Source organism: Condylura cristata, unplaced genomic scaffold (genome assembly GCF_000260355.1).
Source record: "Condylura cristata isolate star-nosed mole 26May11 unplaced genomic scaffold, ConCri1.0 scaffold00005, whole genome shotgun sequence".
Taxonomy (NCBI): Eukaryota; Metazoa; Chordata; class Mammalia; order Eulipotyphla; family Talpidae; genus Condylura; species Condylura cristata.
The window spans coordinates 40,059,046-40,073,747 of NW_004567106.1; the positions used below are offsets into that span (position 1 = coordinate 40,059,046).

General features: G+C 31.4%; 2 protein-coding genes across 2 annotated transcripts in view; one reads left to right on the forward strand and one right to left on the reverse strand.

Annotated features, from left to right (window-relative positions):
• The window catches only part of CD36 (CD36 molecule (thrombospondin receptor)), a 128,969-nt gene that overhangs the window by 109,404 nt on the left and 4,863 nt on the right, over positions 1-14,702 (reverse strand). The gene's annotated exons all lie outside the window — the stretch shown is intronic.
• Positions 4,222-14,702, forward strand: part of GNAT3 (guanine nucleotide binding protein, alpha transducing 3) — a 38,050-nt gene continuing 27,569 nt past the window's right edge. Inside the window, exons 1-2 of the mRNA XM_004676894.2 lie at positions 4,222-4,440; positions 13,222-13,264. Of these exons, the coding sequence (XP_004676951.1) occupies positions 4,323-4,440; positions 13,222-13,264 (161 nt within the window). The 5' untranslated portion in view covers positions 4,222-4,322. The remainder of the gene's footprint in view (positions 4,441-13,221; positions 13,265-14,702) is intronic.

Sequence of the window (14,702 nt, forward strand, 5' to 3'; positions counted from 1 at the left end):
GAACTCATGTGGAAGTGGCTTTAGCTTCTCAGTGCTGTGCTTTAATCCGCTGCGCCACCAGGGAGGACCCAAGAAAGTTTTAATGAGGGGAAATAGCATGTGAAAGCTAAGATGAGATACCTAAGTAGGAAAGAGTTAAAAGTCCAGCCGTAAAAGAGAATTTATTTGTATCAATGGAAAATGTTTGGAGAGTTGAATGGTAATAGGCAGATTATTGAGTGTATGGTGATAAGCATAAGACAGAATGTAGTAATAAATATGGTATTCTTTGTATTTTCAGTAAGGATAACAATGAAGCAGCTTTGAGAAAATTTAGCCTGGCACAAATCAGCTAAGTTAAACTGAGATAAATCAGAGTAAAGAATCAAGAACCTATATAAAAGATGGCTGGAATGATCAGAATTGAAGTTTGTGAAGAAAGAATTAAGGTAGTTAAGTAATGGAAATGTGTAGAGAAGATGTACAAAAATATTGAAAGAGTGATCATTTTGGACAAGATGAGGCCCTTTAGCAAATTATTGGAACTCTCGTCTTTGTCAATTAGGCTTGTAACACTTATTTTTATTTCTAATTACATATGATCTTATCCATAAAGAAAGTAAAGGTAGAAATAAACTGCCTGAATAAAAATATCATCTGTGTCACTTCTTAAGATATAAGAGCTGCTTAATGCTGGCATTGTATATTTATTACACCATCTAAATGTAATAACTTGAGCCAGTAAGTTTTGCCCTATTCCCTCAAGATCAAAAGACTGCACTCAGGAATTCCCAAGGTGTATAAACTCTTTTGAGAAAATACCATACTCATAGCTCCCAGAAGTGTACATTTGAGTACCATTAGCAAAGGAAGGATGATTTGTCTCAATTTTCATGGGAATATGTGAGGATAAAGGTCATTGCTAAGGCAGCAATGACTCAAAACACCCAGGGAGACCCAATCAATGCCTGAAGTCAACACCTCCCTTAAGATATGGAAACACGATAAAGAACAATATACAAGACAGTCAGTATTGACCATTTCCACAAAGAGCTGAGTGGTTGGAGACAGTCACCTATCACATTCTTGGAGGCCATCTATTTGATGACTATAAGCAATATTAGCAGAAGAGACATCTCCAAAACACAATATTAAAAGCAAATTAGAAGTAGATGTGCATTATCTCTGCTAGATGTAGAATTGCAAATATATAGTACTGATTACTCAAGCTTTTAAGGGCAATGTTCCCTTTTGAAGTTTCCACAAAGACTTTGACCACAAATAACAGGAGGAAAAATTATCACACCCACCAAGCCTGTGCTATTTCAGTGACCTTTAGAGCTGAGGGCTTGCTCATTTCTATATTTTACTTCAAGTCACGTCTCTGTAGTGTACAATTTAGGGCTAAAAGAAGATATTCCCATTTGGCCAAAGCTGTGATACAAAAAAACTCAAATGGTTCTGAAAATCCATTCTCAATAAATATTTCTAAAAACAACACTATGGGGGTAATATGTGATGGGAATATCCAAATATTAGCACAATTAAAAATAAAAGAAATTTTAAAGTTAAAACAGTTTAAAAAAGAATCTTACAGATCATAAAAATAATCCCAATGCTCCAACACAATGCCTTCTTTTTTCTGGGTGTGTGCACGGGTGTGTGGACACACACATGTGTCTCAGTATGTACAAATTCTCTCAGCTGACAAATAAAATACTGTGATGTTAGTGTCTATGAGATCTATGGTCCTTGCTTTCAAGAACAAACAAAATTTATGGCTATATCTCCCCCTGAATAAAAAAGGAGTAATTTAGTTTCCTTTAGCTATTAACAATTCCCCCTCACTATTGAGCAAAGTGTAACAACAACCACCAAAAAAAAAAAAAAAAAAAAAAAAAAGTAGAAAGGGTGTTACCTTTAAGAAAAAAAAAATTAAATTTCCAGAACTTTTTATGTTGGTCTATGGCTCATAGTTATGTACATTTACACTCTTTCAGCTAAAAGTGGAATTTTTCATTGATTTTGTTTTGTCATTATAAACTTACTATGTTGAGGTAGGGCTACCAGTGCATTGAACCATAGAAAAAATACTAACTACACTGTCAACCTCAGAGCTGTACAAGGGAAAAAATTTCCTCCAAATCTATATCAATTGATCAGCAAGAATATTTAACATTTCCTATGGTTAGTACTGTGTAAGTACTGTGAAGGACATCCAAACTATTGTGCAAATAATTCACCATTTTATTTGCATCAATTTTCTTAGGATTAGAAAGCCCCAATCCTAAGTGAGTCACCATGGATATAGCTGCAGTAACTACCCCTGCTCATTAGTGAAGTTGTGCTGCAGGCACCCAGGAGAGAGGAGTAAGAAATAAGCTTTTCTCTTTTCTCTGACTCTTTCCAGTCTCCCTCCCCTAAATATAGATACATCTCAAATTTTATGTTGATTATTTTAGCCACTGATGAAAATAACATAAGAATCTCATAAACTTGATGATTTAACCTGAGTTTTAAAAGGAAGGGAGAGTTCATAATCTTAAATAGTACAGAAAACATACACTCCCCAGGCCACCCCTAGAAGAGCGGATGAGTTTTTGTTAGTAACTCAGAAGTCTTGGGAATACACATACCATTTCAAATCCAGGGTATATTCCTGCCAAAATGCCATGGGATAGATTTACATTAATTTAAATTATATGACAAATCTCAGATTATAGCTGCTATTTACAAGACTCATATATAGTAATTGTTTCATGTGTACTCAATTAGATAAAAAAACCACTGAAAAAGATTTAATGCTTTGGTATTCCTGTAGCTCTCAGAGTAAACTCTGCTCATGAGTGAGTATAAATAACCTTAGGCAGTGCAAATCTTGTTCCTACAGGGCAGGCCCTTTGCATTGTAAAAGCAGAACCACATAATTTGCAAGAGCCCTTACCTAGCAACCTTTCAACATCTTTATCATAGCATGGCTTTAAAGGAATGAATTTCAAATGTTTTGACTATGCTAATACATATATATATGTGGTCTAATATGTTCTGTAAAAAACAAAGCAGGAATATATGTTCGATTTGGCAGTCTGTTTTGTTGTATCAATATGCAAACTCAAATATTCAAATTTTACAAGCATTCTCACTATAACAGTTCTGACAGGCTGATGGGTTGAGAGTACACTAGCATTTCCTGGTGAGGCATAGTCATGACTTTCAAAATGCACACTAAAAGACTTGTCTGCTTCCCCAGGTATGCAACTCTGCTTATAAAGAAAATATTGACCACCTAACAAGTATTTTATGCTTAATGTAAACAATATATTATGCAGCAAAACCTGTGTCCCCATACTTGCAGAACTTCAGGTTCAAGATGTCCATTGAGAGAGCTGAAAAGCATGGAACATCTTTAGGTATAGTTATTTTCAGGAAGAATCAAATTATCTGCTATTTCAAAGAACACTGCTTTTTATTCCCTTGGTATCAAATCAATAACTGCCTTCCTGCACAGCAGCTGTTACGTAATGGGCCCAAAGAGTTAATGCACAGATTCAATTGAACATGATTTAGTATCTACACCAAGTGGACCCTCAATTAATGTTGATGGATTGAATTTCTCACAAGCAGTAAAAGCTCAATTTGTAGAGACGAATATTATGAGACCAAAATCAATAATTTAGGAACACTGTGCATTGTCTTCTGTGTGTGTCAGCACAACAGTATGTATGAATGTAAGAACTAAATTTGGTTCCATTTTTTTATATAAAGGTGTTTTGTAGTTAAATTACAAATACTAAGAGAGTCATTACCATTTTAAGACATAAGCTCCACACAGACGATGTAAATTTGGATAATTTAATATAAATATCTTTTATAGTGATATTGGATTGCTTATGAAGAATAAGAAGACTGAAAGTCCAAATTTAAGATAAAAGCTTGTTGATCACTAATAATCAATTGAAATCAGAGTAATAAATGAGAAACTGTCCGTTATTTGAAATGATCATTGTAGATTATCTCTACTGTGTAGATTTGGATGACTTTCTACATTAATGTACACTTTCTTTAAGTGAAGTGAAATTTTCAAAGATATGATGGAATTTTCCATGTAATTTGAAAGCATAATCAGTGTCCTCTTCAGTTTCCATCAGGGATGAACACTTTTAGTCTGATCAGGTGACAGATTAGAAAGCATCTCTTTAGTCAAAGTAGAAGTGGAGCCATGAGGGAATGGGCTGTCGGGGCTTCAGTGGATCATTGCCTTGCACCCTATGTCTAAGCCAGAGCTGTGCTCTACATTTGAAGACGTGTGAGCAAATAAACTGACAAGTATTCAACCCCAGAAGATGGGAAGTAGAATTAGTTCGGAGAGCAAGGAGTCAGCTAAAAGATCAAAAGAACTGGAGAAAAAGCTTCAGCAAGATGCTGAACGAGATGCAAGAACTGTAAAGTTGCTGTTATTAGGTAATATTTTCCTTTGCTTTTGAAATTATAATGTTTTCTTCAGTTGTGATATATATTCTTCTCAAACTTGAATTTAAAATGCTTAAAATCTATAGCAGATTTATTATGGAAAAGTGTTCAGAAATGAGATTCTGTATGTGCACTGTAGTGATATTAATATTTCCATAGGATTTTATTACATGATTGGTAAGCTGAAGTACAAATACTTATCAAATTATAATTTATCTATGTCCCTAAGAAACTTTACTGTAATTAAAAGAAATGTCATATATGTTTATTATTTTATCATATCCTAATCATTTCCTGAAGTTTAGCAGTATTTTACTAAAATATAAATTAAAAGTTAAAATGATCTGTTATTGTATTTGAGCAGAAATATGTTCAGTGTTGAGATTTTAGTAAATGTTTCTTAAGTAATTTTGTGGTTAAAATCAGTTATTCTCATTATTTAGAAACTAAATATAAAATATAGTATAGTTTAAATTTTATTAATACTATTATCCAAGCTTCAGCATACTGTCTGTACTATTCTCTGTGTATTTGAAAAATACATCGTTTAAACTTTTCAGGATATTTGTACATTCATTCAAATCAGGAGTCATGTCTCTTTGAAATTTACTGTAGCACAACTATAAATTCAATCAACGGTCAATGAATTAAAGGAAAATAAATATTATACCATATACTGGTTATTATACAAATATAATATTTACTAATCAAAAGGAAATGAATGCATTTTTAGGTAAATGTGCATCATACATATATATGATAAGAAGAACTTTAATCACAACTGTACTTCCTAGTCTTATACAGAAATGACTTTTTTCAAAATTGGGGATCCTTTACATGAAAATTGTTCTCATGTCATAATTTTTAAACGTTTCCCCTAAGACAAGTATTTCTTAGAAACAAACTATAGAATTGCCAACACTAGTTCCTCAAAGGAAAGGAAATAAGTTCTCCATCTTTTTGCTCAATTTTTTGGTTCACCTTTGGCCACAGCTCTTTCAAGTAATCATCTAGAGGTTGATAACTTACAAGAATACTGGTGACAGATCTTATGAAACCAGCAAATATACTTTTCTTGACACACCAAAGTATTCTCCAAGATAACACTTTGATCAAGAATAAAAGTGTGACCTAGAAAAAGCAAATTTAAGGGGAGAGGAAAAGCCAAGCATTCCTGCAAATGCATCTGTGTCCTTCTTGTACTAAGAGCAATGTTATAAAAGGATGATAAAATACATTTAAAACTCCTATGTTTTAATAAAATTTCTAAAAAATAAACATGTTTTCAATATGCCAAGTATTTGTAGATTACAGTAGTGAGTTAAATCAATTAAAACGTATATATATATATATATATATACACACATATATACATTTTTGTACTAGGGATATGATAGTATCACTACTAGGTGGTCACACACTATATTTTATTTTCCCAAGGCAGTCAACATTTCACAAATTCATTTTCATCATTAACATACAATATGCTTGGACTTATTTTGTTCCAGCAATATATATACTGAACTTCTCAGTCACTTTTTACTTATACAAAATAAACCAAGTTCTCATAAGCTCCCCCTATTTCAACTATATTCCAAACACTTAAGCTTTCCCTTCTTTGAGTTATATGTATGGTGATTTGATAGTCAAGTTCAAAACAACCAAGTCTTGTAACAATAGTTTTTTTGTTTTGAATTACATTCAGTGCTCTAATAGTCATACTCAATTTTCTGTCATTAAAAATCAATAGAACTGTTGTTCTTAACTGGAGACCTCATGGTTTTACAATACTGTGTATAATTCAGAGGTATAAGATCATGTACTTCAGGTGTTTTACCATACCACACCCATCATCAAGGTATCATGGACAAACCTCTAGTTAGGCTCACACACACACACACACACACACACACAAAAGTAGTGGGAGAGAAAACTTAAATACAACCAGAAACAAAAGAGTAACTAAATTAAATCTTTCTAGCCTCCTACCCTATATTCTCGCACCAATGAACTCTAATGTACCCCATCACTGAAATGATTATTCATCATTATGAACTGAACAAGAGTTAACTTTATCAGTGGATGTATGCATAGAGGACTACCTAGTTAGCCTTATCAGTGACCAGATTTTGAGTCGAAAGCTACATTTATGAAAATCAGAGATCTAAAAAATATTTTATATAATTCATTCTATCTGTTCATCTTCTAACTATCTAATGAATTACTAGATGCCAAAACACATAATACGAATTTTCAGATTTAATTGGTACCATAAAATAGATGAACCATTTTGCATTACTGAACACTGATTTCATTGAACCTAAAAAACTATCCAAGTGCTACTTTACAAATAAAGGTTGACCTTCCAAAAGAGTCCCTTGTTATTATGCCTTTCAGACATTCAGTACAATTATAAAAGAGATGCCAAATCGGTTTCTTTCACAAAAGTCCATTTTCTATGAAACAATAGACATTTATGATGGCAATAGGCATACACTGGGGCATTTGTAACTGCCAGCAAGATAATACTACATATTTTAAAAGAAATTAGCCCATACAGGGGTATCAGAAAAGTACGCTTTAGTAACAGAAGCAAATTCTAATAAAGATATTCTCTACTGTAGACTTCAAACATTCGTTTTAGAGACAAGTTACAGGTGTTTAATCAAATTACCCATACTCAAAAGAACTAAATTTTGATTGCTGCTATCTTAGCTGTATTGTTTTAAAATACTGTTTGAATCATTTAGCTCTTAAAAATGTGAACTTGGATGGAACATAACTACAAAAAGTAGAAATGCTGATATTTACTGAGCTAATGCACATTTTCAAATTTTGAAATAACCCTTCATGATTAATAACCAACTTTAGATAAATGTCAATGTTATCTAATAACAAAACAATATAAAATAACAATATAAGTAAAATGTTCTAAATTGAAAGGTTAAATGATGTAATAACCAAAGGAAATATGAAAACCTTGATTGGATCTAGATTCAAGAAATATTAAATGTATGAAAATATTTTGTAGCAGATAAACTTGAATGTGAGTACAAATTATACAACATTTTGTATTAAATATAAATTTTATTAAGCATGAAGATAGCTTGGTATGACTTTATAGGAAAAATAGCCTTAGAATGCTTTCTCAACTGTTTATAGTATAGATGATGTGCCTGAGTTCTTTTAAAAGGCTTTCCAAAAAAAGTACAAAAATATTTATGCATATGAAAGTAAATACGTGTATGCAATGACACCCTGATTTATAGTCTTTGATTTATAGTCTTTGTATAAGAAAAGGATGTTCTTGAACAATATCCTTTATCAGCTGAGAATCTTTTTCTTCCTCATCAATTTTATAATGAAGTGTCATTGAAAGAAAAAAAAAACAACTATGGCATATGAAAACTGTTGTAAATAAAAGATGGCAAAAATGACAAAGATAAAGATATTAAGTATAGGTTCTAATGTACCATTTTCTTCAACTTCTAAGATATCATGATTATTAAAATAAAATTTGGGAAAATAGTGCTTTGGATAATTGTTTTCTGAAAATATGCAAAATTTATCTGAAAATGAACCCTTATTGCTTTACAAGTGAATCTTACCAAACTAACTCTTGAGCAAATAATTTTAAAATTATATGAGCTTTTAAGGGATTTTTTTTCACTATATTATTTGATAACTTTAGGGGTAAAATTAACCACAAACCCAAAGCAAAAAAATTCCTTAAATGTATGAAATATTTTTAAATAGTGGGGTGTAGATAATCCCAAGAATGTATGGTTAAAATATCAGTACAATAGTAGTAGCATTCCTCTATTATTCACATGTGTTCAGCACAAGTAAGCACTAGAGGACAAATACCACCATGGCTTTATAAATGAGTAAACACAGAGAGGAGAAATTTCTTTCATCTATTTGTTTCTGACTCAGATGCTTATCTAACTAAGAATAAAAAGTAATTTTCTCAACAAGATAAACAGGACTTAGAAAGACCTTCAGTGATTGTCATATTTAATGGGAACTTGACAATGTTAACATATAGTGAACAATTACCCATTCTGATTAATATTCTTGGCTTTGTCACTTATATTGTTTTTATCAGATATTTGGATAATGGTGGATAATACAGTATTTGACAGTTGAGGAACATTCAGTATGAAGAGATAGAGTGATAGATAAGAAATTCAAAATTTCAAGTGATCTGAAGTAGCAAAAATAGTCACCACAAATAAACAAAATGTAATTTAAGATATGTTTAATTGAGGCTCAATTTAACAATACATACATGACATGCGAGAGATGATATAGAGAAAACGATAGAAAAAATTTATTACAAGCTCAACATAGGTATCAGGATGTGATAAAGCTATTTTTCAGAAGATAAATTAATAATGGTCCCTAGTAACTTCTAATTGAAAACCAGTAGGAGGATGAGGGCAAACCTAGGAGCATGCCTACCCTGCTATATCAGAATATCAGTACTACCGATAAGTATCTTGGTATATGTGACAGAATTTTCACTACCAGTATTTCAGAATGACAATGGCTCTTTACAATGTGTGTAGGTAGATGGTAAGTGGTCTAGAAATCATGCTCTACAAGAAAAGATTTAAGGAGCAAAACATAATATATTTGAAAAGACTTAGATAAAAGTTAGAGCATGCATCAACTAAAATAGAGAGATTACTTTGTCCAAAGAACATCCTAAGTATTTCCTATTTGTCAATCTGCCCAATCCTGAAGTATATAGCAACACAATCTTATAAAAGAAGAAAGTGATTCTCAGCGATTATATCTGATCAACATGTCTAGTCAAAATCAGAAGTGAGTACAAGTCCATTTTTATTTAATCCCCAAACACGAACATGCCTATTGCAAATTTCTAGCTTCAGTTTAGATTATTTGAGGCATTTCATGTGAAAGAGACAGATAGTTTTCATATTGCTTAAAAAAAAAAAAAACAGAAGACCAGTAAGCAGATCAAAATTAAATTAGTTTAAAAGAGACTACACTTACATTTTCAATGCACACAGCCTAGCAGCAAATGACAACCAGTGGTGTGTCTGTGGAAGTACACTACTCAACCTTCTGATGCACAGAATGAAGAGATTGCATAAAGATTGACTACTAAGTTTTCTTTCTTCTCTACATTTATGGGATTTTTAAGATCTCCTACCTATTTAAAAAAAAAAAATCTTATTCATGACTACAAGTCAGTCTATTCTCTTTTTGCCTATTTTTACACTTTGTAGCAAATAAATAATCAAGCCTTTTAAATTCAGTTTCAGGTATAGATATCATGAATACTTAAATACTTAACTAAGTATATACCTAAAATACAACATGCATACTTAAGATGAAAGCAATTAAAATTGGTTTTGTTATTTTCAAATAAAAGTGTGGAAAAAAATCATTAGTATTAGAATATGAACTAAGCATAACTTTAAATATTTATTTACTCAAAGAATTTATAAGTCAAAGAAATAAATGCATCTCTTCTTAAAATTTTCTTGTACCCTTGACCCACATAATAATTTTAGTGATGACCACAATTTGAAGACAGAGATTATTTTAGAATGCCCTCAGCCTATGTGAACATGCTGTTTTGATAGCTATATTTGGCTCTGTAACATGATCTAATCTTACAAAAATGGAATGATTATTGTGAACTAAGACCTAGAAACATTGTGAGAATGGGATTCATTAATTTATTTCTAAAATAACTTTACAACAGAGTTAAGAAGTTGGCTTTTCTTCAGGAATTTTCTGTTGATCCTATAGTAACCTATAGTAGACATCAATATAGAACACTGAAATTACTACATAGTGCAAGAAATGATCCAGACACCTTTTTTGAAAGTCTTTCAGGAGAAAATATTGTTTTATATGTGGATTCATAAAAAAAAACTACATTTTATTTTTTAAAAGTGACAAGTTATCTTGCTTGTCTGAGACATGCCAGGGATGACTAAGTTAGAAAGAATCTACAATAATAACAAATGTAGAAGAATTAGAAATAACTTTGGAAACTTTCTAAGTTTTTGTATCATCAGTATGATTAGCAATTGGCCCTACCTGTGAAGTATAAAAGACCACTTTCCCAAAAAAACTTTTTGACTAATATGGAATAAACTAAGTTTAGTAGTAGTTATTTAAATTTTTTACATGTCTAATAGTGTTTGTTAAGAGTGTATTTGTCCACAATGCATATGCATGATTGTACAGCATTCCTTGTACACATTTTTAAAATTATTTTCAATGTAGATAACTGATTTAAATTAAAGTGAAGTTAATTGCTATATTTCATTTTAAAAACAATAGGGGTTGCAACAGTATTTAAAGAAATGTAATATAAATCAGAGTCCTTTCCTCAGTCTCAGATTTTCGCCAAAGAAATCTTTGCCCAATATTTGACTCAGATTGAACAACATGCAAACTAAATATACCTGCAAACACAAGGACCCATTGGCCTTGTTACTGTATCCCCTACCTGTAATTTTCTATATAGGACAATTAAAAATACATGTTAAAAGAAGACTTCTCTAAATCTGTAATCTATGTGAGATGTACTACAATTTTGATGTACATTTTGGCATAAGAGTTTAAAGCAAAAACTACCAACAGCAGTTTTAGAATCAGATTGAATCACTTTTCCTTCAAGGTGATGAAAAGCCTCGAGCAAAACAGCGAATTGTCTAAGCCAGCAAAGTATTATGCAAAGCTCATTGATTTGCTCTGCCACTTTCACAAAGTAATGCCACAACAAACTAATATAGTCAGTTGTCTTCAGGAAGTGATGAACTGATATGTTTATCTTATTCTTAAATGCTACATTTTTAAAAATAGCCTCTATTATAAAAGTTAGCTAATCAAGGTTTGCATTTGATTTTCTTTAGCAACAGTCTCTGAAAAAGGATTAGCAGATTACTATGGTTGATTTTACATCTGTCAACTTTTTTTGTCAAATTTCACACTGTGTGGTATAGGCTACCCTAGTATAAAACCACAAAAAGAAGTATGCCTTAGTGACTCCTGACTCAAGAGGAAAAAATCTACATATCACATCCAGGCCATGATATATCATTTCCCATAGTTTTAGCACTCTGACTTTCTCAATGTCATGTATTGTTTCAGATAACTGCAAAAACTAGACACATTTAGAGATGCTTTAGACCAAACAAATTTGCTATGAAGAATTAAATTCAGTTGTAGTTATATGTTTTCAAAGTTTAAGAAAATGCTGCCAATTATAGGTTGAAGCACTTTAATATGTATAGATATATATAAAATTTGGAGGCCAAATATTTTTAAAGTATGAGTTTAAAGAATATATTTGTTTTGTTGATACTCTATTCTGAATTAGGCACTATTCTAGGTGCTTCAAATATATCAGTGAAACAAACAAAAAGACCCAGACTGTGTGGAATTTACCTTGTAATGATGGAAGATAAACAGAAAAAAATGTAAACCAATATATAAGCAATTTGTAAGTTTGTGGAATAAGATAAGCAATAGAAAAACAAGTAGAATAGGGAGAACAGAATAAAGTGATTGAAAGTGGGACTAAAATATTTAATAAGGTATTCAGAATCCTCAGTTTCAATACATATTACAGTATAATTTGAGTAAAAATCTGAGATTTAAGTTACCAAAGTCATGTAACATTTACTTACATAAAATACTAATTTGGTAAAATAAAGTAGCTGACTGCTTTGCTGATAATAAAATGGTTTTCTTAAATTTGGACTTTTCTCGGATTAGTTGTGTTTATTGAAATCTGTCTAAAAGTAATAATCAGACAGACTTTGAAGAATGCCTTGTCACCCAGTTTCTGGAAATGCCAAAATATATCAAGCTCTTTGCTTCTCTTAGCAGATGCATAAATTAACATGAGAAAACTAGAACTCTATGTACTGGTATTTTAAATCAGACCCTTGATAAATATCATCTTTTAATGTTCTATTGGTATGTTACTTGTGAATTGGGACTATATTCTGAAAAATATGATTTTGTATGAATTATAAAGTGATTAGTTTTTCTTAATACTTAATAATTTCATCTAAAATTATGAACACATTACCAGGCTTTACCAATTCTTAGTGACTCCTGACTTTTTTGTCTTTAAATAAAGGTTATAAATTCCAAACTTCAAGAAATTGCCTGAATTTGCTCCCCTCCCTACTCTCACTCACATTTGTCGAACACAAGCATACATAAAAACTTAAGTTTGTTTTTGTACTGTGTCCTTACCCTATCTATTGTAGTTATTTTGTTTTTTGTTTTGTGATAATTTTAATCAAATTCTGTCATTATTTTCACTCATGAGTTATACTCATTTTTATTCTCACCCACATACTGATAATCATTTAGATAATCATTACTAAATGATTATCACCCAGTATATTTCTAGTAATACATGATCTAGTATATTTCTACCCTACTGTTTGAAATGATATACATTACATATGAGAATATCTTCCTTGGGTTGCAACCCCAGGAGATAATAAGCTTTCAAACTATGTTCAAATGCAAGAATAAGAAAATACTCTACCTTGGAGTAGACCTGTGTCTGTATATATCAATATGAGTTTCACTTTTCTTCTGCTATACCAGAAAGTAGTTGATATCTTTCCGGACTTCACAAAAAGATTGCTCAAAGACAGGTATTTGTCTATAATTTACCAATGAGGGAGTGACAATCATACATATTAATATCTGTAAAAATGTGTTGTATCAGTTAGTAATAATCCAATCTTTCTGTTGCAGGAGCAGGGGAATCTGGCAAAAGTACTATCGTTAAACAAATGAAGTATGTACAAATATTTTAAAAGTTCAATATTTTGTGTCTGTCCATGCATCTTACCATTCTTAAAATAAGTTGTTTTGGAAAATATGATCAATAGTCTTATAGCAGAGTTGGCACAATTCCTATGCAAATATCCCTCACAGCCTTGAGCAGAAAGCATACAGATGAGTAAAAATATAATTTCCATTTCTTTGTTAATTTTACCTATCAACAAAATGAACACTAAGAGCAGCTATGTTATAAGTAAATTAAATAGGAAATTATCTATTTTGAAACCACTTCTAAGCATGTCAATCAATGATCCATTTGCATTAATGAGAAAACAATATTTCTAACATTATGGGTAATTTGTTTAGCTGGGACAGAAATGCATATTTAAAAATAGTTATTATCAGGAATTTCAGTTCACTTATTTCACTTATTCTCTGTAATTACTTTTCTCCTCATAGTGAAATAAGCAAATATTAATTTCTTAATAAGGAAATAACGAGAATGAAGTGTTATAATACAAGAATGCAATGTCTAAATGAGTAAAATGGAAATTGATAAGTGGAGGTTAAAAGGTAAAACTGACTTTGTGGGGAGAATGTTTTTTTTTAATAATAGTTTATTTTTACATCATTTTGTGCATTTTTCCATCTCAGTTGTAATCCCCTTGGGCTTCCCATCACCAAATCACCGATGTGCCATCACCATAGTCCAGTGCATTTCCCTCCAGTGGGGAGAATTTTTAAAGAACAGTAATTGTTATAGGTAAAGAAGGCAATCACTTTCAAGCTACTTTTAAATAAATGTTCAAGGTTTCCAGGGTCTTCATCTTTGGACCTTGTTTTTTTGGCTAGCTAATGTCATGTACATTCCATATCGACCAGTAGTTAAGCCTTACTTTTGAACTCTCCTAGAATATTTAACTATAAAAAGTTGTGAGTTCCTTCTCCTTTCTGTCTCCTTTAACCCACTATCCCAGATCAACTGCTTTTGTCTTCTCAGCTCCATCCCTGAACCTGAGTCATCCCTTATAATATAACATTGTATTCACTGATTCTTTTCATTCAGCTTCTAATCGTGCTTTAGTCCCTTTTATCCCTCTACCTCTCCATTTTCTGTAAGGCTAAATGCAGAAAAAAAAAGAAAGGACCAATTATTTATTTATATAATATTTCAAAGTATATACTTCCAATTAGATGAAATATTAGAAGATCAATAATAAATATGATAAATATATAATTGACTAATCTGCTAAATACTTAGAGATTGTTAAACAATACAGCTGCCCAATATATATAAATGGGAAGAGACTATGAATAGACAATTCACATAAACAAAATTCAAATATCTACCAAATGTGTACCTCTTAGTTTAAACAAATATAAAAAGTGAAAAATAGGACCTCCCAGGTGGTGCAGTGGGTTAAAAGCACAGTACTAAGAAGCTAAAGCCA